This window comes from Neoarius graeffei, chromosome 8 (genome assembly GCF_027579695.1).
Source record: "Neoarius graeffei isolate fNeoGra1 chromosome 8, fNeoGra1.pri, whole genome shotgun sequence".
Taxonomy (NCBI): Eukaryota; Metazoa; Chordata; class Actinopteri; order Siluriformes; family Ariidae; genus Neoarius; species Neoarius graeffei.
In genome coordinates this window covers 53,777,743-53,801,274 of record NC_083576.1, presented here as the reverse complement: position 1 = coordinate 53,801,274, position 23,532 = coordinate 53,777,743, and the positions used below count along the sequence as shown (strand labels likewise).

Genomic DNA, 23,532 nt, shown 5'->3' with positions numbered 1-23,532 from the left:
TAATTATCATCATTATCATGTCATTTTTATCTTTTACACTTGAGTGCAACACTTGAATGTTTTATAATGGCTTTTCAGCACCGGTGCTAAATGTTAAGCTGCCAAGTTCTTTCTTTCTAAACTTGCTGATAGAAAGTGTAATGATCTACCCAGTTTTACATTGGACTGCCCATTTTCCTTATCGTTTGATATATTGAGCATACTGCAATGCTTTTCTGCTCTTTCTCTAAAGAATGATCACCTAAGTTACCATAGCATTCGTGTCAGTTTCAAACAGTCTGGCCAATTAAGAAGCACACCATCAAAAGTATTTTGGTTGCTTTCCCCCCACTATTCTGTGTAAATTCTGGAGACTGTTGTGCTAGAAAATCCCAGACAATCAGCAGTTTCTGAAATACTCAAACCAGACCATCTGACACTATATATCCTATATGGCCAAAAGTATGTGGACACCTGATCTTCTCACCCGTATGTGGACCTTCCCCAAATTGTTGCCACAAAGTCAACAAAACAATACTATACTGTTTACATTCAGAGAGGTCTTTTTTTTTTTTTTACTCATGGAAAAAAAAAATAGACATTTTATAGAATCGTAAAATTTACAATAGAAAACGTTGATTGTCACTTAACAACTATTACCATCATCCTCAGTGTCTGCCTCATCACCTGCACCACCATCATCGCTCGTGGTGTTTAAACACAAGCTGCGTTGTTATTTCTTCAGTCATCTCATCTCTCTTCTCATGCCAGTGGGGAAATAAGCACTGATTCATTCAGTCAGTTTTGTTCTGTTGACGACATTTCTTGCTATTAATGTTATGGCATTAAACATGTTCACTCTTAGTGCGCTGTCATCTGTGTGTAGTGTGTGTAAGTGTTCGCCTGTTTTGATGATGTGATGAAGCAGGTGCATTTGGACAGCCACTATCTGAACACAAACTGAATTCTGTTTCACTATGGCGTCTATCTATCGCTCCAAAACCCTCATCAAATCAGGAGAAAATCACACTTAGCTAACAAGGTTTAAATATCTTTCACAGCAGACGCACTGTTTTTCCCACTCTTTGTTAAATTTAATTTTTTTTTCGATTCCATTTTCTGCATCAGCATGGATCACATGGATTGATCACAAAAGCAAAATGCATTAATTTTCTGCCTTGTGTATTCCAATATGGAGAGCACGTTATCGCACTAGCTGTTATCGAACTTGGCCAAGACTATACTAGGATTATCTTTTACCTCTTTGTTAAATTTACTTTTTTATCCAAAGTGATCTTTGGAAGAAGACACCAAGCATCGCTTCCTCATCATTTTGGTAAAATACCTTTATGCTTTATTAACAGAGATTTCAAAATATATTATTAGAAAAAAAAAAACTCATTTGTGGTCAAAACCAGATTTTTTTTTTTTGAAAGTTTTTGTGTTTTCCAGCATTTAGTCTAACAGGCTTTTACTAAGTCACACTTATATAAGCTGCTTTTGACATTTTTTTTTTATTTATAGTGCAAGATGGACTTTACTTTTTTTTTTTTTACAACTCATTCCTATCTGAATGCCATTTTACTTTCACTCTGAATTAATAGATAATAATAATAATACTTTATTTATCATATGTAGACTCAAGCACAGTGAAAACCCATCTGAAGTAATAAACATACACATGCATACACAAGTGAGCAATGAGCACACACACATACCCAGAGCAGTGGGCAGCTACGTATGCTGCAGCGCCTGGGGAGCAGTTGGGGGTTAGATGCCTTGCTCAAGGGCATTTCAGCCATGATACAGAGGAAGGGGAAAGTGCTGTTCATTCACTCAACTCCCCTCACATTCTATTGCCGGTCCCAGGAACCGAACCAGCGACCCTTTGGGCTCAAGGCTGCTTCTCTAACCTTCAAGCCATGGCTGCCCCCATTTCAAATTATCTTAGAATTGGAAAGGCTTTGTGACATCAGCTTTAGTTTTAGGGGAACCAATGACCCAGTACAATCCCCTGTATCCTCTGTGTATTTCAGTCAACGTGAACTGACAGATAGAATCTTAACAATAATCACGATTATGTCATGTGGATTTTCATCTGTGGCAATCGTGACAAATATAGACCCCTTTCACTGACGTCACCCGAAACCGGAAGTAAACAGACCCTGCGCCATTTTGGAAGACCAACAAACTCGTGATAACGGCAGCGGTATGTGAACCCACGAGAATAAAGTGGAGTGGCAAACGACTTAAACAAACAAATCTGAGCTGTTTTATTTATGATTTATTGGCCCAACAGTAGACTTGAAAGAAACCTGTGTGAGACTTGGCAAAAAACTGTGGATATAATGGATAAGTCTGTGCATGATCTGTGGACACTTTGAGGTAAGCAAACGCAAGAAATTCAGATTTAAAACATGCTAAATTGGCCTCAAGTTGATAACTGTATGAGGAGCAAGCCTCCCAGACTTCTACAATTTAATAATAATAATAACTATGTGTAGGTTATTCTTAATAACAGCTGTAATATCACGAACCAAGCCACTAACAACATAATTGTAAGCCTGTAGTCCTTTGTAGGCTTTCAAGTCATCAGCAGTGTAGGCACTGGGTGTAAACAACAAATAGTTTACAATGTCTGGGTAGCAAACAGATGGCAGAATTGGTGTCCGGTCCTCCTTATGTATCTGACACGGAGAAATAATATAAATCGTGCTGCCTACCAGATTACAGTCGTCTGTTTTATTGTATCAGTACTAGTATCACTTACTATACTCATCATGACCAGCTTGCTTTTTTTCCATTTGACTGTCGCAAGTTTTTTCAGGCTGGTACAGTCAAAAATTGAAAAAAGTTTTGGCCTACTAAACTAGTCATCGATTCTACTAGTGTATTAATTGGAGTCGACATGAAAACGTTAGGTAAAAACTTTAAACCAATACAATCTTCTTCAAAGTTTCACCAAATGGTTTTATTTATGCAATTTAAAGCTCATAATACTGTATAACTTTGGTCGAGTAAAAGCACGGAGCAAAAACATGGCTGAATCCTGAATCCTATTTGTTTAAATAGGGGACTACATAGGCGGCAAAATGTAGTTTCTTTTTCCCTACCATGGAAGCGCACTTGTATACCGAGGAGGAAAGCAATTTGCATTACAGCCGTGAGGCGGCTCGGCTCGGTTTTCCCTTTCGGGCGCTCTCGTTTTCTGTTAGAATTTGGTAAAGAAAAAATATATATATTATTTACCAGCTTACCGGGTCCATTAACATAAATCTGACAGCTGACAAGGTCGGGATATAAACGAACTTTTGCGTTAAACTGTGTGCTTGGATTCACATAATTTTTTCTGAGTCTTATGGGTCAAACCCATCAATCACAGCCAGTTTCTCCACATACCGTGCCCTTTCTGCAACTGGTAATGTACTCACATAACCCGAATTATCATCCATCGTGTCACTTTACTCTTGCTCGTACTTTGTTTTATATTGTGAGTGCATGTACTTGGTCTTCCAATATGGCGCCTAACAAAATCTCGCGGCGCGGTGACGTCATGTGAAAGGGGTCTATTAAACCATGGCAATGATGAAATACCCTTTTTGTAGAAAGTAAGACCTTTGTGGTTCCTTTTCAGAAAAGAAAAGTGGCATTTCATTTTTAGTGAACTCTCATAGCAATGAATTACGAGATGGCTTCAACAAAAATGTCATATACGTATACAGAAGGAAGAGTTTTTGCACATCTACTTATTTTATAGGCCATTATTTCAACTCCTGTCTTTTCTAGCATCTCAGATCTTAGGCAAATTGAAAACCGGCCTTTGGAAAACGTACCATATGAGCTCTGGAGTTCATATGTGCTGTGTTCAGGAAGAGAAAGTTCCTTGGTCTTTAGTCTGAGCACTTTCTATCAGAGTCAGGACCTTTTTCCACAAGGTAGCATATAAGATGTTACCAAGCCGCACCCTAACAGAGCAGAATGTTTCTATGCACAGAACTAAAGTAATATACAGTAGATATTTCGGGAGAGCCTAAAAGCGGAGCTCCTGATGAGTGTATAAGCAAAATATTTGCAAGGGCACAAACTCAACCTGAATAGAATAATAATATTAAAGCATATGAACCATCGACGGTGGCACGATGGTATAGTGGTTAGCACTGTCGCCTCACAGCAAGAAGGTCCTGGGTTCGAGCCCAGCGGCCAATAAGGGCCTTTCTGTGTGGAGTTTGCATGTTCTCCCTGTGTCTGCGTGGGTTTCCCCCACAGTCCAAAGACATGCAGGTTAGGCTAATTGGTGGCTCTAAATTGACCGCAGGTGTGAATGTGAGTGTGAATGGTTGTCTGTGTCTATGTGTCAGCCCTGTGATAACCTGGTGACTTGTCCAGGGTGTACCCCGCCTCTCGCCCATAGTCAGCTGGGATAGGCTCCAGCTTGCCTGCAACCCTGTAGGACAGGATAAGCGGCTACAGATAATGGATGGATGGATGGATGGATGGATGAACCATCGAATTGTGTTGTGTATTTCACATTAGTAAATTGTTGTGTTGTCTTGTGACAGTGAAACCAATAATGCATCACAGTTCCATCCATCCATTATCTGTAGCTGCTTATCCTGTTCTACAGGGTTGCAGGCAAGCTGGAGCCTATCCCAGTTGACTATGGGCGAGAGGCGGGGTACACCCTGGACAAGTCACCAGGTTATCGCAGGGCTGACACATAGACACAGACAACCATTCACACTCACATTCACACCTACGGTCAATTTAGAGTCACCAGTTAACCTAACCTGCATGTCTTTGGACTGTGGGGGAAACCGGAGCACCCAGAGGAAACCCACACAGACACAGGGAGAACATGCAACCTCCACACAGAAAGGCCCTCTCCGGCCACTGGGCTCGAACCCAGGACCTTCTTGCTGTGAGGCGACAGTGCTAACCGCATCGCAGTTATGAATACATATTTATTCCTTTCTTTGACACCGCATGCCATGCACCAGAAACACCATGGCATTTATTATGGTGGGACTCTGCTGGGTACCTGGTGGACAGCAGGGAACCCGCACTTTCACTTTACATCATTACTATATAGTTACGATTGAATAGCAAACTTGATATGTTAAACAGTTGTCTGGTTATATCTTTCACGGCCAGGCACTTTGGCACATGTGCACAGCACCATTAGGACTAACTACCATGCACCTGTTCCTGATTAGAACGAAATCACAGCGCATACATATAAGTAGGCATATCAGGTGAAAATTCAAATTCAATCCGAATTGCTTGAAACTGGTCTCATTGAATTCAGAATTGAATGCAGAACAAGGCATTTTTTACAGAATCAAAATGTGTTTATCCATTCTTGAGATATTACAAATCTGTGGCAGCGGGGGCGTGGCCAATGGTCTGTGAATGGAGGGCGGAGTAAGGGAAGGTAAGTGGTGGAATCACTGCACCTGATGGGAATTAATCTGTGTTTGTGTGTCTTCCCCAGTGACCGCACCCTTTAAAAGGAGAGAGAGAGAGCAGAGAAAGGGAGCTCTCTCCCCAACCAGAACACTTGTGTGTGTGCGCGCGCGCGCGTGCGTGTGTGTATGGCTGGGAGAGTGTGAAAGACAAGCTGAAAAGCTAAAAAAATAAAAGTTTTTGAGAACTCAGTTCTGGCCTGCCGTGTTTCTGTGCTCCACCCACCTGGTCAGATACTACAAAATCAAAGATTGAAAAAAACGGCTTAATTTTTAGAAAACTGACATAATATGTATTGGGATCACATGGTCCAAAATGGGCCTCATTAATGAATGAGATCAAATGTTTTTTTTCTTAATAACTCTTCTACTTTTCAAGATATGTATACGGAAAATGGCAGGCACATACAGTGGTGCTTGAAAGTTTGTGAACCATTTAGAGTTTTCTATATTTCTGCATAAATATGACCTAAATCATCAGATTTTCACACAAGTCCTAAAAGTAGATAAAGAGAACCCAGTTAAACAAATGAGACAAAAATATTATATTTGGTCATTTATTTATTGAGGAAAATGATCCAATATTACATATCTGTGAGTGGCAAAAGTATGTGAACCTCTGCTTTCAGTATCTGGTGTGACCCCCTTATGCAGCAATAACCTCAACTAAACGTTTCCGGTAACTGTTCATCAGTCCTGCACACCGGCTTGGAGGAATTTTAGCCCATTCCTCCGTACAGAACAGCTTCAACTCTGGGATGTTGGTGGGTTTCCTCACATGAACTGCTTGCTTCAGGTCCTTCCACAACATTTCGATTGGATTAAGGTCAGGACTTTGACTTGGCCATTCCAAAGCATTAACTTTATTCTTCTCTAACCATTCTTTGGTAGAACGACTTGCATGCTTAGGGTCGTTGTCTTGCTGCATGACCCACCTTCTCTTGAGATTCAGTTCATGGACAGATGTCCTGACATTTTCCTTTAGAATTCACTGGTATAATTCAGAATTCATTGTTCCATCAATGATGGCAAGCCGTCCTGGCCCAGATGCAGCAAAACAGGCCCAAACCATGATACTACCACCACCATGTTTCACAGATGGGATAAGATTCTTATGCTGGAATGCAGTGTTTTCCTTTCTCCAAATAGAACGCTTTTCTTTTAAACCAAAAAGTTCTATTTTGGTCTCATCCGTTCACAAAACTTGTCTAGGGACAAGTGTTGTGAATTAGCTTTGGCTACAAATACTGTGATGCATACATCAGATAACTGTTCCAGATATCTATGTCTTTGTATCTGTCCCTATTCAAAAATAAACAATACAATACAATACAATACAAAAACATTTTTCCAATAGCCTTCTGGCTTGTCCATGTGATCTTTAGCAAACTGCAGACAAGCAGCAATGTTCTTTTTGGAGAGCAGTGGCTTTCTCCTTGCAACCCTGCCATGCACACCATTGTTGTTCAGTGTTCTCCTGATGGTGGACTCATGAACATTAACATTAACCAATGGGAGAGAAGCCTTCAGTTGCTTAGAAGTTACCCTGGGGTCCTTTGTGACCTTGCCGACTATTGCACGCCTTGCTCTTGGAGTGATCTTTGTTGGTTGACCACTCCTAGGGAGGGTAACAATGGTCTTGAATTTCCTCCATTTGTACACAATCTGTCTGACTGTGGATTGGTGGAGGCCAAACTCTTTAGAGATGGTTTTGTAACATTTTCCAGCCTGAAGAGCATCAGCAACGCTTTTTCTGAGGTCCTCAGAAATCTCCTTTGTTCGTGCCATGGTACACTTCCACAAACGTGTTGTGAAGATCAGACTTTGATAGATCCCTGTTCTTTAAATAAAACAGGGTGCCCACTCACACCTGATTGTCATCCCATTGATTGAAAACACCTGACTCTAATTTCACCTTCAAATTAACTGCTAATCCTAGAGGTTCACATACTTTTGCCACTCACAGATATGTAATACTGGATCATTTTCCTCAATAAATAAATGACCAAGTATAATATTTTGTCTCATTTGTTTAACTGGGTTCTCTTTATCTACTTTTAGGACTTGTGTGAAAATCTGATGATGTTTTAGGTCATATTTATGCAGAAATATAGAAAATTCTAAAGGGTTCACAAACTTTCAAGCACCACTGTAGATGGTTGTATACTGAATATAAATTTGAAAAATTTGTAATAAACAAATTATGCAAATCAGTATTTCATTAGTATTAATTATGCTAATTAGGTAAAAACATTAAATCGGTACACTCAATAAAAAGTAATAAAATATTATTTCTAATTCCCTCTTTGTGCTCTGTAGACCTTTGTATTTCTCAAAAGCAGGTGTTTTATATACTCATGTTTATATGAAAGAATATATATATGTTATCTACCAGCTGGGAGGTCCGTATCGTGAAAAACCGTGACCAAGGTCTTGAAAGTACTGAGCGAGGCCCTCTGGGCCGAGGTCAGTATTCAAGGCCGAGGTCATGGTATTTCACCATACGGACCGACCTTAAGCTGGTAAATAATATATTTATTTTTTCTTTACCAAATTCTAACAGAAAACGAGAGCGCCCGAAAGGGAAAACCAAGCCGAGGCGAGCTGCCATTTTGAATCCTCATTCACGGCTGTAATGCAAATTGCTTTCTCCTCGGTATACAAGTGCACTTCCATGGCAGGAAAAAAACTACATTTTGCCACCTATGTAGTCCCCTATTTATACAAATAGGAGTCATTCAGGATTCAGCCATGTTTTTGCTCAGTGTTTTCACAAATTACAGGTTTTAGCTTTCTCCTGAAATGTTTTCTTTTATTTTGTCTTCCTCAGGGTAGTAAAACTCGCTTTCGCTGTGAAGACTGTAGTTATAACTATCCATGATGTAAAATTAATGCTATTTTCCTGAGAAATGCTGGCAAAAATTTATAAGATTTTTGATAATCTTATAAATAAATCTTATAAAAAAAAAGATAAATGTTGACAAAAAAAAAGTTACTATGTTTGTTGTTGTTGTGAATGAGCGAGTCGCCAGAGGTCCGTAACCGGGGTCCGTAACTGGGGTCCGTATCGTAGGATACAGACCCGCTCGCCAGCCAATTAGAGCGCAGGATTTGGACCGCGAAAAAAATATAAATGATTATTTCGATTAATATTCACAGCTTTCAAGGCTGATCTCGAAAAACTGTGTGTATGAGCCACATCCAATTTGAACAATTCCAATTAATTGAACTTAAATTGACACTTGCGTTTCTGACTTCCGTTTTTTTTAAATATCATTCTGGCCACTAAGATCTCAATAGTTTTTATTGAAACAACTACAGTTATATTCTCATCTCATCTCCTCTAGCCGCTTTATCCTGTTCTACAGGGTCGCAGGCAAGCTGGAGCCTATCCCAGCTGACTATGGGCGAAAGGCGGGGTACACCCTGGACAAGTCGCCAGGTCATCACAGGGCTGACACATAGACACAGACAACCACTTACACTCACATTCACACCTACGGTCAATTTAGAGTCACCAGTTAACCTAACCTGCATGTCTTTGGACTGTGGGGGAAACCGGAGCACCCGGAGGAAACCCACGCGGACACAGGGAGAACATGCAAACTCCACACAGAAAGGCCCTCGCTGGCCACGGGGCTCAAACCCAGGACCTTCTTGCTATGAGGCGACAGCGCTAACCACTACACCACCGTGCCGCCCTCAGTTATATTCTAAAATATTTATTTACATGAATCAGTTTGATTTGAAAAAAATAAGTAAAGGTATGAAAACTCACTTCAGAGTCTCCCGTGAAGCAAAACATCAAAACTAGCCGATGGAAAATTTTGCTGAATACTTCATCAGAAACAGTGAGAGCGAGAGAACATCCCTATAAAAGTGATCTGATTGATAGTCACGAGTAATCCAGTCGGAAACCAATCAGAAGAGAGCCTGACCGCTTTCCCGTGACTCAAAAATCACTGGCAGTTTCCTGACGTCCCGCGAGCAGAGAGTGTAACCTGTTGTACCGAATTTAACCTGCCGTTACTCCCAAAGTACCGAATAGATCTTAACGAGATAAATTTCTTTGGAAAGCAGAGATTATAAGCTTTTTAATTATAGTATTCAAGAGTTAAGCAACAACAGATTTGGAAACTTAGATGAGTGTCTGCATGCACAATTTTTACAGCACGGCCAGCGAACGTCTGATATGCCTAATATAAGGACTCTCAGTAACACACAGACTTTGCTAAAGCCTTGTATTTTGTATCGCTTTTCTGGTTTTGACCCAGTTTGTGTTTTTGCACTGAGAGTATTGTATTACCTCCGATATCCTGTCTGTGCCTCACTCGACCACTGCCTGTTATTCGACTCTGCCTTTGTCTTCGTTTTGGATCCGTTTGCTAACGTTTTCAATAAAACTAGTAGACTAATAAAACTGTTTTAACTAGTTTTATATGAAACTGTCAAATATTTTCCAGAAAATGTGTTTGTAAATAATCCCACATTATTTTTTAACAACAAAAAAAAAAAATTAAATAAGCGCTAGATAAAAACCCATCTATCTTATGGAAATAAAGATACAAATTTTGTTGTCCAGTCATCAAGTGTTTATGAGATACGTTGCCTTGCACTTACAGGTCGATGCATTACCATATTCTCTTAAGTATGGAGCTCTGCTCGGCTATGAGTTGACTTTAGCACCTTTTACTGAGAAAGAAATCCAAAAGAAAGTCGCAGGGCAGGATAGTAAGAAATGAGGACATAAAAATGAACTATATTTTCTTTTTTTTTAATACAATTTAATCCAGCAAGCATAATCCCACAACGAACCATGGTGCTTCTTTTGCAATTAATTATTTGCTTGCATTTTAATGCACTTAGGTTATACTTTTTAAATTATAAGCCAGATCACAAATCCCTGAACTAATTGGCTCATAATTAAGTGATCAGTGTCATTTTAATCAAGCATGCACAAGGGAATATTCTGACTCTTATCCCAATTAAGTAAGGTCCACTAAAGTACGTTTTCCTTCTATCATACAGACTGCATAACGTGCTGCAAAGAGTTCCCCATGAATGAACAATGAGCTTCACTTAATAAAACTGCCTTGGGCTTACAAGCCATGTCAGGGCCACTAAGTGAGAATAAAACAGTGAGAGAACAGGAGTAAGAGAAATAGAGTGTGCCAGAGAGATTCAAATATAATTACAGAGGCAAATTCCTTCAGAAAAAAAAAAAAAAGCATTAGATTTCATCCAGGATAGCATACGTTGTACAACATGCCTTCCCACAAAGCCTTGATGAACATCATATTTAACCGTTCATGAGTTGTACTGGCTGTAGGGTGCTGCAGGGAATGCTGAGCGTGTTTAAATCAGTGCTACAGGCCAGGAGGAACTACTTGCTCTGAATAATCCAAACAGACAGTGATGTCACAGGGGATTGAGACTTTCTGGTTGAATTGGTATATCTGTGTCGAGGGAGAGGGAAAACTGCTGTGTTCCACATGTGAAATAAAATGCACAGTAAATAATTTGTGTATGTATGTATGTATGTATGTATGTATGTATGTATGTATGTATGTATGCATGCATGCATGCATGTACAGTTGTGATCAGAAGTTTACATATAGTAACATGAATGTCATCTTAGATATGAATGTCATGGCAATATTTGGATTTTCAGTAATTTCTTTGAACTGTTCTTTTTCTGAGGCAGAATGTACAGCATACATCTTTAAAAAAAAAACCTAGAATTTGGTGCACAAGTTTTAGGCCATGTACACACGTAGCCGGGTATTTTTAAAACCGAACATTTTCTCCCCCTCCGTTTATAAAAATGTTTTATCCACACCACCTCGTCTTCGAAAAAAATCCCTTCCACACATAACCGAACATCTGCGTTTTCAAACACATTCATAAGCATTCCAAACCTGTAGATGGCATTATTTCCCCAAACCTGTAGATGGCATTATTTCCCCAAATCCTACCCCCAATCACATCAGAATAGCACCTGCACAATAATTAACGCTTTCAAGGCACTACTCCGATCCATTACTCTTTGTCCATGCTTAATCTGGCTTCTGTAGTAAACAAAGGTCGCACGTTTGACGTCAGGGCAGATTTGTTGTCATTTTTTTGGCGCAGATTGTGACGTTCTAAAACGCAAAACTCTGGTTATCTCTGTCTACACGAAAAGGCATACACGGAGTTTTCAAAAATCTTCACTTTGCCCGGAGTTTTTTTAAATATTCGTTTTTGATGTGTTTTCATGTGGATGACAGGCCAAAACGTAGAAAAATGTCTTCGATTTAGCAGCTACCCGGCTACGTGTGGACGGGGTCTTAATTTTCTTTGGGTTTTCTGAAATCAACACACGGTCAAAAATTATACATACAGCACAACTAATATTTGGGTAAAATGTCTCTTCGCAAGATTCACCTTGACCAAACATTTTTGTTTACCATGAACAAGCTTCTGGCAGAATTCTGGTTGGATATTTTGCGACTCTTCATGGTAGAACTGGTAGAGTTCAATTAATTTTTTTTTTCATGCCATGGACTCAACTTATAAGCACGGTCCATATATTTTCATTAGGGCTGAAATCAGGACTTGTTTTAGACTTAATGTTAGCATGCTTTATCCTCCACAACCAGCTCTGATGCATGTTTGGGTTCATTGTCCTGTTGTAACTCCCAAGTCCCATGTCGTGTTCAAGTTTCTGATGGTTTATGCTGAAGAATTCTGAGGTAGTCCTCCTTCTTCATTATTCCATCCACTTTGTGCAATGAACCAGTCCCACTGGCAGCAAAACAGCCCCAGAGTATGATGATCCTACCACCACCACCACCAGCTGGTACAGCGTCCCTCTGCACATGGTGGTCATTGTGGCCAAACAACTCAATTTTTGTCTCATCTGACCATACAGCTATCCTCCAGAAGACTTTCTTTTTCCGTGTGGTCAGCTTCAAAATTTAGTTAAGCTTGAAGGTGTCAATTTTGGAGCAGAGGGTTATTTCTTGGATAGCAGCCTCTTAGTCCATGGTGATCTGAACTGTAGACAGTGATCCATCAGCTTCCAGTTCATGGCAGGGTTGTGCCATGGTGGTTCCCAGGTTGTTCCTGACCATCCAAACCAATTTCCTTTCAACTGAGGGTGACAGTTTCGGTTTTCTTGAAGCAAAGTGGCTTGGCAAAGTGACTACACCTCACAATAACTTGGATACAATTGTTTGAATTGATCTTGGAATTTGAAGTTGTTTAGAAATGGCTCTAAGAGACATTCCGGAGTTACATATATCTGTGATCCTCTTTCTCAGATCTGCACTGAGTTCCTTGGACTTTCCCATTTTCCTGTGTGTTGGTCAATCCAATGAGTGCTGTAAACAAACCCTTTTTATGAAGGCACAGAGAAGCTACCAGCTGTAGTCAATCATGATCACTAACAGGAAATTAAGAGACCTCGACCTTGGCAAGATAAGAGATGTTTTGGAAGTTTCAGCACCTCTGAATTAATAATCTAATTGAGTGTATGCAAGTTTTTGACCCTGTATACAGTGGGGCAAAAAAGTATTTAGTCAGCCACCAATTGTGCAAGTTCTCCCACTTAAAAAGATGAGAGAGGCCTGTAATTTTCATCATAGGTACACTTCAACTATGAGAGACAGAATGGGGGGAAAGAATCAAGGAAATCACATTGTAGGATTTTTAATGAATTAATTGGTAAATTCCTCTGTAAAATAAGTATTTGGTCACCTACAAACAAGCAAGATTTCTGGCTCTCACAGACCTGTAACAACTTCTTTAAAGAGGCTCCTCTGTCCTCCACTCGTTACCTGTATTAATGGCACCTGTTTGAACTCGTTATCAGTATAAAAGGCACCTGTCCACAACCTCAAACAGCCACACTCCAAACTCCACTATGGCCAAGACCAAAGAGCTGTCAAAGGACACCAGAAACAAAATTGTAGACCTGCACCAGGCTGGGAAGACTGAATCTGCAATCGGTAAGCAGCTTGGTGTGAAGAAATCAACTGTGGGAGCAATTATTAGAAAATGGAAGACATAAGACCACTGATAATCTCCCTCGATCTGGGGCTCCACGCAAGATCTCACCCCGTGGGGTCAAAATGATCACAAGAACGGTGAGCAAAAATCCCAGAACCACACAGGGGGACCTAGTGAATGACCTGCAGAGAGCTGGGACCAAAGTAACAAAGGCTACCATCAGTAACGCACTATGCCACCAGGGACTCAAATCCTGCAGTGCCAGACGTGTCCCCCTGCTTAAGCCAGTACATGTCCAGGCCCGTCTGAAGTTTGCTAGAGAGCATTTGGATGATCCAGAAGAGGATTGGGAGAATGTCATATGGTCAGACGAAACCAAAATTGAACTTTTTGGTAAAAACTCAACTTGTCGTGTTTGGAGGAGAAAGATTGCTGAGTTGCATCCAAAGAACACCATACCTACTGTGAAGCATGGGGGTGGAATCATGCTTTGGGGCTGTTTTTCTGCAAAGGGACCAGGACGACTGATCCATGTAAAGGAAAGAATGAATGGGGCCATGTATCGTGAGATTTTGAGTGAAAACCTCCTTCCATCAGCAAGGGCATTGAAGATGAAATGTGGCTGGGTCTTTCAGCATGACAATGATCCCAAACACACCGCCCGGGCAACGAAGGAGTGGCTTCGTAAGAAGCATTTCAAGGTCCTGGAGTGGCCTAACCAGTCTCCAGATCTCAACCCCACAGAAAATCTTTGGAGGGAGTTGAAAGTCCGTGTTGCCCAGTGACAGCCCCAAAACATCACTGCTCTAGAGGAGATCTGCATGGAGGAATGGGCCAAAATACCAGCAACAGTGTGTGAAAACCTTGTGAAGACTTACAGAAAACGATTGACCTCTGTCACTGCCAACAAAGGGTATATAACAAAGTATTGAGATGAACTTTTGTTATTGACCAAATACTTATTTTCCACCATAATTTGCAAATAAATTCTTTAAAAATCAGACAATGTGATTTTCTGGATTTTTAACCCCGCCGACAGTAGTCGGAGGGGTTATTATTTTCACCTGCGTCAGTCTGTGTGTGTGTGTGTGTGTGTGTGTGTATCTGTCTGTCTGTCTGTCTGTCTGTGTGTCTACAAGATATCTCAAGAACCAATGGATCGATTTGGACCAAATTTTGTACATGTGTTGCCAATCACCCAGGAAGAAAACCATTAAATTTTGGAGGTCAAAGGTCAAAGGTCAAGGTCATGGCAGAACTTCGAAATTTTCGCCCAATGTATTTTAATAGGGAAAAGGCGGGGTTTGCACTCGTTAGAGTGTCCCTGTCTAGTTTTTTTCTCATTTTGCCTCTCATAGTTGAGGTATACCTATGATGAAAATTACAGGCCTCTCTCATCTTTTTAAGTGGGAGAACTTGCACAATTGGTGACTGACTAAATACTTTTTTGCCCCACTGTATATAATTTTGACCCTGTGTTGATTTCAGAAAACCCAAAGAAAATTAAAACTTGTGCACCAAATTCTAGTGGTTTTTTTTAAATTAAAGATATATGCTGTGCAATCATTCTGCCTCAAAAAAAGAACAGTTCAAAGAAATTACTGAAAGCCCAAATATTGCCATGACATTCGTATCCAAGATGACATGTCACTGTATATAAACTTCTGACCACAACTGTATGTATTCAGTGTCTGTGTGTGTATCCATGTGTATGGCTGTTGAACTTGTGGTATGATTATTTGAAACGGGAAAGCCATTGCCAATTCCCAGTGAGTCAGATAACTATGCATGAGGCCTGGGACATCTCCTCATGAGAGAGAAGCATAATGAAGTACATTGTAGGGTAATAGAACAATTAGTGAGTTAACCGTGACCCACTAATCACACTAGGCATTGCACTAAACCCAGTGGGAGGTCACACTGCAGAATGCATTCCATAACTCCCTTTGTGCAATTACATTAACACAGAAGAATTCTGTTAGTACTGTTTAATTGGTAGTTTAATTGGTCCAGACATAAATAACACTGACATGGTAAACAACACACTATTAAGCTGTCAGTCATGCATTAAATACATTTTCCACGGATTGAGTTTTGAATGGGAACGATTCTGCTCTGTCCCTTTCCTCTCACTCTCTCACTTACTCCACACACACAGGCACACAAATCATGTAATGAAGATAATAAACATTACAGCCAAATTTTCACTGACGTAACCTACACTCTATAGGTTTTAATTTTCTACTGCTATGTTTTACAGTAGCACACGGTGTTGTCTCTACTGGCAGATGATAGTGGCATATGGGACAGTATGTCACTGGCAATAAGCACTCTGTCCACTTGTGGGAGAGTAACTGGCTATTTCAGGTCTGTTTGATATTGAGCCAGTTACCTGAAGCTTCTAAGCTGTGGGTCGTGTCTCCGAGACAATACGATGCAATAAAATGAAATGTGACAATAAAAAGCCTGCTTGACATAAATAAAAAGTACAACAGAGCAACACTAGGTAGTTGCTTCCTCGTGTTTGTCACATTTTATGAAAAGAATGTCATTATGTCTTAAAAAAAAGTGTTATATTTAAAATCTAATTCTCGCTTTTGTCTTCCATTGTTAATAAAAAGGACTTTCACTGTACTTGAGACATAAAGCAGCCTAAGATTTTAATGTACTCTGAATACAATGTATACAGTGGCATGCAAAAGTTTGGGCACCCTTACTGAAAATGTCTGTTACTGTGAATAGTTAAGTGAGCAGAAGATGAACTGATCACCAAAAGGCATAAAGGTAAAGACGACATTTCTTTTCAGCGTTTTCTACAAGATTTGTGTATTATTTTTGTTTTGGGCCCTGTGACGACCTGGCGACTTGTCCAGGGTGTACCCCGCCTTTCGCCCATAGTCAGCTGAGATAGGCTCCAGCTTGCCTGCGACCCTGTAGAACAAGATAAAGCAGCTAGAGATAATGAGATGAGATTTTTGTTTTGTACAATTGGAGAGTGAAAAAAGAAAAGGAACACCATGCGAAAGTTTAGGCACACCAATACATTTGAGTTCTCAGGTAACTTTTACCAAGGTTCCAGACCTTAATTAGCTTATTGAGCTGTGGCTTGTTCAAATTCTTTGTTAGGAAAGGTCAGATGATGCAGATTTCAAAGCTGTATAAATTCTCTGACTCCTCAAACTTGTCCCTAAAATCAACAGCCATGGGCTCCTCTAAGCAACTCCCTCGCATTCTGAATAATAAAATAATTGATGCTCACAAAGCAGGAGAAGGCTACAAGAATGTAGCAAAGTGTTTTCAGGTAGCTGTTTCCTCATATTGTAATGTTATTAAGAAATGGCAGTTAACAGAAACAGCGGAGATCAAGGTGAGGAAGATGAAGATGGAAGATGAAGAACACTTTCTGAAAGAACTGCTCGTTGGATTGCTAGAAAGGCAAATAAAAACCCGTTTGACTGCAAAAGACCTTCAGAAAGATTTAGCAGACCCTGGAGTGGTGGTGCACTGTTCTACTATGCAGCGACACCTGAACAAATATGACCTTTGTGAGAGTCATCAGAAGAAAACCGTTCCTGCGTCCTAGCCACAAAACTCAGCGTCTGAAGTTTGCAAATGAACATCTAAGCATGCCTGATGCATTGTGGAAACAAGTCCCGTGGACTGATGAAATCAAAATAGAACTTTTTGGCCACAATGTGCAAAGGTATGTTTGGAGAAAAAAGGGTGCCAAATTCCAGGAAAAGAACACCTCTCCAACTCTGAAGCATGGGTGTGGATTGATCATGCTTTGGGGTTGTGTTGCAGCTAGTGGCACAGGGCACATTTCACTGGTCGAGGGAAGGATGGATTCGAATAAATACCAGCAAATTCTGGAAGCAAACATCACACCATCTGTAAAAAAGTTGAAGTTAAAAAGAGGATGGGTCCTACAATAAGACGATGATCCAAAAGACACCTCAAAATCTACAATGGAATACCTCAAGAGGCACAAGCTGAAGGTTTTGCCCTGGCCCTCACAGTCCCCTGACCTAAACATCATTGAAAATCTGTGAATAGATCTCAAAAGAGCAGTGCGTGCAAGACAGCCCAAGAAACTTGTAGAACTGGAAGCCTTTTGCAAGGAAGGACGAATGTGTGAAAATCCCCCAGGTAAGAACTGAAAGATTATTAGCTGGCTACAAAAAGTGTTTACAAGCTGTGATACTTGCCAAAGGGGGTGTTACTAGGTACTAACCATACAGGGTGCCCAAACTTTTGCTTCGGGCCCTTTTCCTTTTTTGTCATTTTGAAAATGTAAAAGATGAAAATAAAAAAAATGTTTTTGCTTAAAATATAAAGGGAATGAGCCATCGTTAACTTTATGCCTTTTGGAAATAATTTCATCTTCAATTTGCTTAACTGTTCACAGTAACAGCAATTTTGACCAGGGCTGCCCAAACTTTTGCATCATGAATAGCAAGTATATACAGTGCTGTGCAAAAATCTTAGGCACATGCAATGAAATGCTGTAGAGCAAAGATGCTTTCAAAAATAATGAAATTAAATGTTTCTACATTAAAAAAATACTATAAAAATCAGTAAGCGGTAATGCATGAAATAAAGTCAATATTTGGTCTGCGACGACCCTTTGCTTAAACAAAATAGCAGTCTCAGGTACAATGAGTGCAGTTTTATAAGGAAATGAGCTGTAGGTTTGAGCATCTTACAGAACAGTTCTTTTGGATACTTTGACCGTCACACTCGCTTCTTAATTTTGCACCAAAACCCAGTAGCCTTCATTATGCTTTCTATTTTAATCTGAAAAGTCATATCTTATGTAATATGCTGCTCAGATACAAGCTTTTTTTTCTGTAACATTTAATTTTGGGCTGGAAAACGAATATTTGGAACTCTAAAATGTTTTTGTACCGACTCGATAATGTAGAAGTCATAAAACAGAAATCTATAACAAGTTTGTATGAAAAAAAAAACCAGGGTACCTAAGACTTTTGCATAGTACTGTACGTAAGTGTTTTTATATGGCTATCATATTAGTCCTGGGTCTTGCACATGATTGCCTGTTCTTTGGTAAGTCTTTTGGTATAAAAGGCATCAAAAATATTTCAAGTGGCACTCTCAGAGACCGCTGATCACAGTCACAGCTTTACCGCTTGCTCTAGGGTGAATTCCATCACTTCCTCACATAAACAAAGAGTGTTAAATGTCTCTTTTAGACTCTTTGATCCTCGTAATCTCCCTGCACTTTGTGTCTAGTATACCATGATTATAGTAAATATCGAGGATTAAATGAGATGTCCTTCAAGAGTAAAGTGAAAAAAGCAAGTACTAAGTATTGAATTTACTTAGTTCACACACGTGTGTGTGTGTGTGTGTGTGTGTGTGTGTGTGTGTGTGTGTGTGTGTGTGTGTGTGTGTGCGTGCATCATTTATCATTTGGACCTGAATGAAATATCTAGCAGTGAGTACTGAAAGTTTTCTTTCAGTTTGCTCACTTTTGGAAATAATTGTGCGATGCACTGTATTGAGTTGAAACTAGAAATGATGTACGCAACAGCATATTCAGTGCATCACTTTGATCAAGTTTCACACAGAGATTTTTAATTTGAGAGTTTTTTCCATTTAACCAGTCCTTTGGGAAAATACAGAATAGAATAGAATAGAATAGGTCAACATTAAACAAAATTGATTTGCTGCTCAAGTATCAGCTAAATTGATGCTATGGCAGTGAATAAAGGAAAACTGGGACAGAGTAAGTTAATATAGACCTTACACACGCACAGTAGAATTTAAGACAAGAATTGGAACGCATACAGAAAAGAGCCCTCTCTATTATCAGCCCAGGCATCGCTTATGAGGATGCTCTGGAACTCGCTGGCATCCCGGCGTTGAAAGATTATTGTGATTCCATATGTAGCAGAACATTCGACGCAGTTTTAAAAGACAAGGAAAATGGACTGAATAAGTTGCTGATTAATTCTGCCTATACTTTAAGAACAATTTCATCTCAAGTGGAAAACCAACAGATTTAAGAATACTTTTATTATTACTTCATGCCTTAAAAAGAACTAATTTTGTTTTGTGTATGTGTGTTAATTTTTGGTATTGCATTTGAATTCTAAATTTGGTGATATATTAGAATTCTATTTTTTTTTGTATAATCGTATACATGAATATATCAATAATTTAGCATTATTAGTGTTTGTTCATTTTAATGGATTTCAATTTAATTTGTCAATAAATTATAAAACTTGATGCATTAAAATGACCAAGGATACTTGTACTGGATAGTACTTAATTTCAAAAAGTAAAAAAAAAAAAAGAGGGAAAAAACACACTAATGAGTCAACATTTCAAGTGCATCTGTTGTAGGTTGTTTTTGTGAAACTGTTTATTGTGACGTGACGTGTGCACTGCATGCAAGTTGCGCGTGAGGAAAGACTGCTGTGTGCACATGCATGTGGTGCGCAGAGAGAGAGAGGGAGAGAGAGGGAGAGAGAGAGAGGTTTGGGGAAGTGGAGATGCTTTGAAGAAGAGGTTTACCTGCGTTTCTGAGCTTCTTATTCCTGTAGACGGAGAAGATAACCAGCAGGTTGCCCAGGATGTCCACCACGATGGTGAAGATGAGCACACTCCCCAGGGTGCTCGAGAGCCACGGAGGACGGCTGAGTGGGAGCTCCTGAGGGGGCAGCGAGGAAATGTTCGCTAATATGCTGCAATTTGTGCTCATTTTAAACCTCACTTCTCAGTCAGCATCACTCACAGGTGTCGGCGCCATTGCGAAAACAAAACTTTTCGAGTCGGCGGGACTTTGCGCTGCGCAGAAACCGCGGGAACCAAAGCCGCCTTGCGTCTCGTGCGTCGCTCGTGAGGCAGCACGTGGGCGCGCGCGCGCGCGCACTTTTATAGCTTTGGAGCGACTTCACATATGATAATTCAGTTCACTCTTAATGCCGCGACTCGTCTATGTGTAGAAACGCTGCCCCGCCGTGGAAGAGAACAGAATATATTCACATTCTCTCTCTCTCTCTCTCTCTCTCTCTCTCTCTCTCCCACCCTTATTTCTTTCTTTCTCTGTCGCACAACCTCATTCACTGTTTTGGTGCCGATTCATGAAGGTTCCAGCATCTCATCTCATTATCTCTAGCCGCTTTATCCTTCTACAGGGTCGCAGGCAAGCTGGAGCCTATCCCAGCTGACTACGGGTGAAAGGCGGGGTACACCCTGGACAAGTCGCCAGGTCATCACAGGGCTGACACATAGACACAGACAACCATTCACACTCACATTCACACCTACGGTCAATTTAGAGTCACCAGTTAACCTAACCTGCATGTCTTTGGACTGTGGGGGAAACCGGAGCACCCGGAGGAAACCCACGCGGACACGGGGAGAACATGCAAACTCCGCACAGAAAGGCCCTCGCCGGCCCCGGGGCTCGAACCCAGGACCTTCTTGCTGTGAGGCGACAGCGCTAACCACTACACCACCGTGCCGCCCCAGGTTCCAGCATACAGTAGTTAATAGAGGGAGATGGTTAGGAATGGGGGCGGCACGGTGGTGTAGTGGTTAGCACTGTCGCCTCACAGCAAGAAGGTCCGGGTTCGAGCCCCGTGGCCGGCGAGGGCCTTTCTGTGCAGAGTTTGCATGTTGTCCGTGTGGGTTTCCTCCGGGTGCTCCGGTTTCCCCCACAGTCCAAAGACATGCAGGTTAGGTTAACTGGTGACTCTAAATTGACCGTAAATGTGAGTGTTGTTGTCTATGTGTCAGCCCTGTGATGGGTGACTGCAGGGTGTACCCCGCCTTTCGCCCGTAGTCAGCTGGGATAGGCTCCAGCTTGCCTGCGACCCTGTAGAACAGGATAAAGCGGCTACAGATAATGAGATGAGATGGTTAGGAAGGCCGGCAGACTTCAAAGGACTAAGTCAAGTCAAGTCAACTTTATTGTCAAATATGCTATACATGCTCGACATACAGCACAGATGAAATATCAGTCCTCTCTGACCCATGGTGCAAACTGGCAATGCAATAAATAAAAATAGAATAATTGAAAAACACAAACAATATAAATAGTAACACTCTAGATAGGAAGTAGACATAGACTAAACACTCAAACAATATAAACAGTATAAATAAAACAGTGTAAACACTAGATAAGAACTACACACAGACTAAACACTCAGACAATATAAACAGTATAAACACTCTAGATATGAACTAGACGTAGACTAAACACTCATATATATAGACATACATACATATATATACACACACACACACACACACACAAATTGGTTCAAATAACCAAACAGTCAAGGGCACTTGAGGTATAGCAGGTAAACATGAAATAAGCAGTTCATAACTCTTTGTTCAACGTTATGACATGTCACGTGACATTTACCGTGCACACGGACCCTATTTTGCTATAGAAAAGACTATGCATGCGATGTATTTTTAGTTTATTGAGAATATTCTAAGAATTTTGGATTAAAATCAACGTTTTTGCAACAAGAGTAAAGTAGCGCGAAGCTCACTGAAAATATCTCATCTCATCTCATTATCTCTAGCCGCTTTATCCTGTTCTACAGGGTCGCAGGCAAGCTGGAGCCTATCCCAGCTGACTACGGGCAAAAGGCGGGGTACACCCTGGACAAGTCACCAGGTCATCACAGGGCTGACACAGACACAGACAACCATTCACACTCACATTCACACCTACGATCAATTTAGAGTCACCAGTTAACCTAACCTGCATGTCTTTGGACTGTGGGGGAAACCGGAGCACCCGGAGGAAACCCACGCAGACACGGGGAGAACATGCAAACTCCACACAGAAAGGCCCTCGTTGGCCACGGGGCTCAAACCCGGACCTTTTTGCTGTGAGGCTCCAGCGCTAACCACTACACCACCGTGTATTATGAAACTATTATGAGCAAAAATTGAATAACGCTGTACGTACTTTAAAAGCTACTGGGATAATAAAAGGTCTCAAAACATCGAGTATCAATATTTTATCTTTTGGAATCGAAGTAAAAAAAATTAAAGTCTCAGACCTTTTTTTTTTTTTACAATTTTAGGATTGTTTAACTTGTACTCAGTTTCGAACTGTTGAAGCTCACCTCTACGAGATGCCAAATTTTCCCTATTTCTCAGTTCGCTTGATTTGAAAGATTCTGGCTTTTATTACTATTCTTCTTAAAGAAATAACAACCAGGAAATCTGGGGCAAAGATTTTTTTTTTTTTTTTGATAAGCCTTCAGTATTTGGTTTTGATTGCCGTATCGTAAAACGATGATGGTTAGAAAACAGGTAAATTGACGGCGTTTTTTACAATAATTAAGATTTATTTTAAATGATTTTCACTCAGGGCGGCACGGTGTTGTAGTGGTTAGCACTGTCGCCTCACAGCAAGAAGGTTCGAGCCCCGTGGCCGGCGGGGGCCTTTCTGTGCAGAGTTTGCATGTTCGCCCCGTGTCCGCGTGGGTTTCCTCCGGGTGCTCCGGTTTCCCCCACAGTCCAAAGACATGCAGGTTAGGTTAACTGGTGATTCTAAATTGACCGTAGGTGTGAGTGTGAATGGTTGTCTGTGTCTATGTGTCGGCCCTGTGATGACCTGGCGACTTGTCCAGGGTGTACCCCACCTTTCGCCCGTAGTCAGCTGGGATAGGCTCCAGCTTGCCTGCGACCCTGTAGAAGGATAAAGCGGCTAGAGATAATGAGATGAGATGAGATGAGAATGAGATTTTCACTCATCATATACATAGTTTTAAATGTTTTGTTTTTAAGTTTTCTTTCGCTTCTAAAATTACGAGTTTTAACTCAAAATCATCTCTAAATTCACTGTCGTCCTATATGTTTGTTTGGCCGGTGTGCACGGTCGTGGTCACGTGATGGTACAGTTCAACCTCAAATACGAAACAATAGGACGGTCCTTTGAATTTTGCCGGGTTTCCTAACCATTCCCCTCTATTAACTATGGTTCCAGGTTCGAACCCAGCAGCCAACGAGGGCCTTTCTGTGTGGAGTTTGCATGTTCTCCCCATGTCTGCGTGGGTTTCCTCCGGGTGCTTCAGTTTCCCCCAAAGATATGCAGGTTAATGTG

General features: G+C 40.8%; 1 protein-coding gene across 1 annotated transcript in view; it reads right to left on the bottom strand.

Annotated features, from left to right (window-relative positions):
- mtnr1ab (melatonin receptor 1A b) overlaps nucleotides 1-20,160 on the bottom strand; it is a 36,481-nt gene extending 16,321 nt beyond the window's left edge. Inside the window, exon 1 of the mRNA XM_060926957.1 lies at nucleotides 19,974-20,160. Within this exon, the coding sequence (XP_060782940.1) occupies nucleotides 19,974-20,160 (187 nt within the window). The remainder of the gene's footprint in view (nucleotides 1-19,973) is intronic.
- Nucleotides 20,161-23,532: the final 3,372 nt, after the last annotated feature.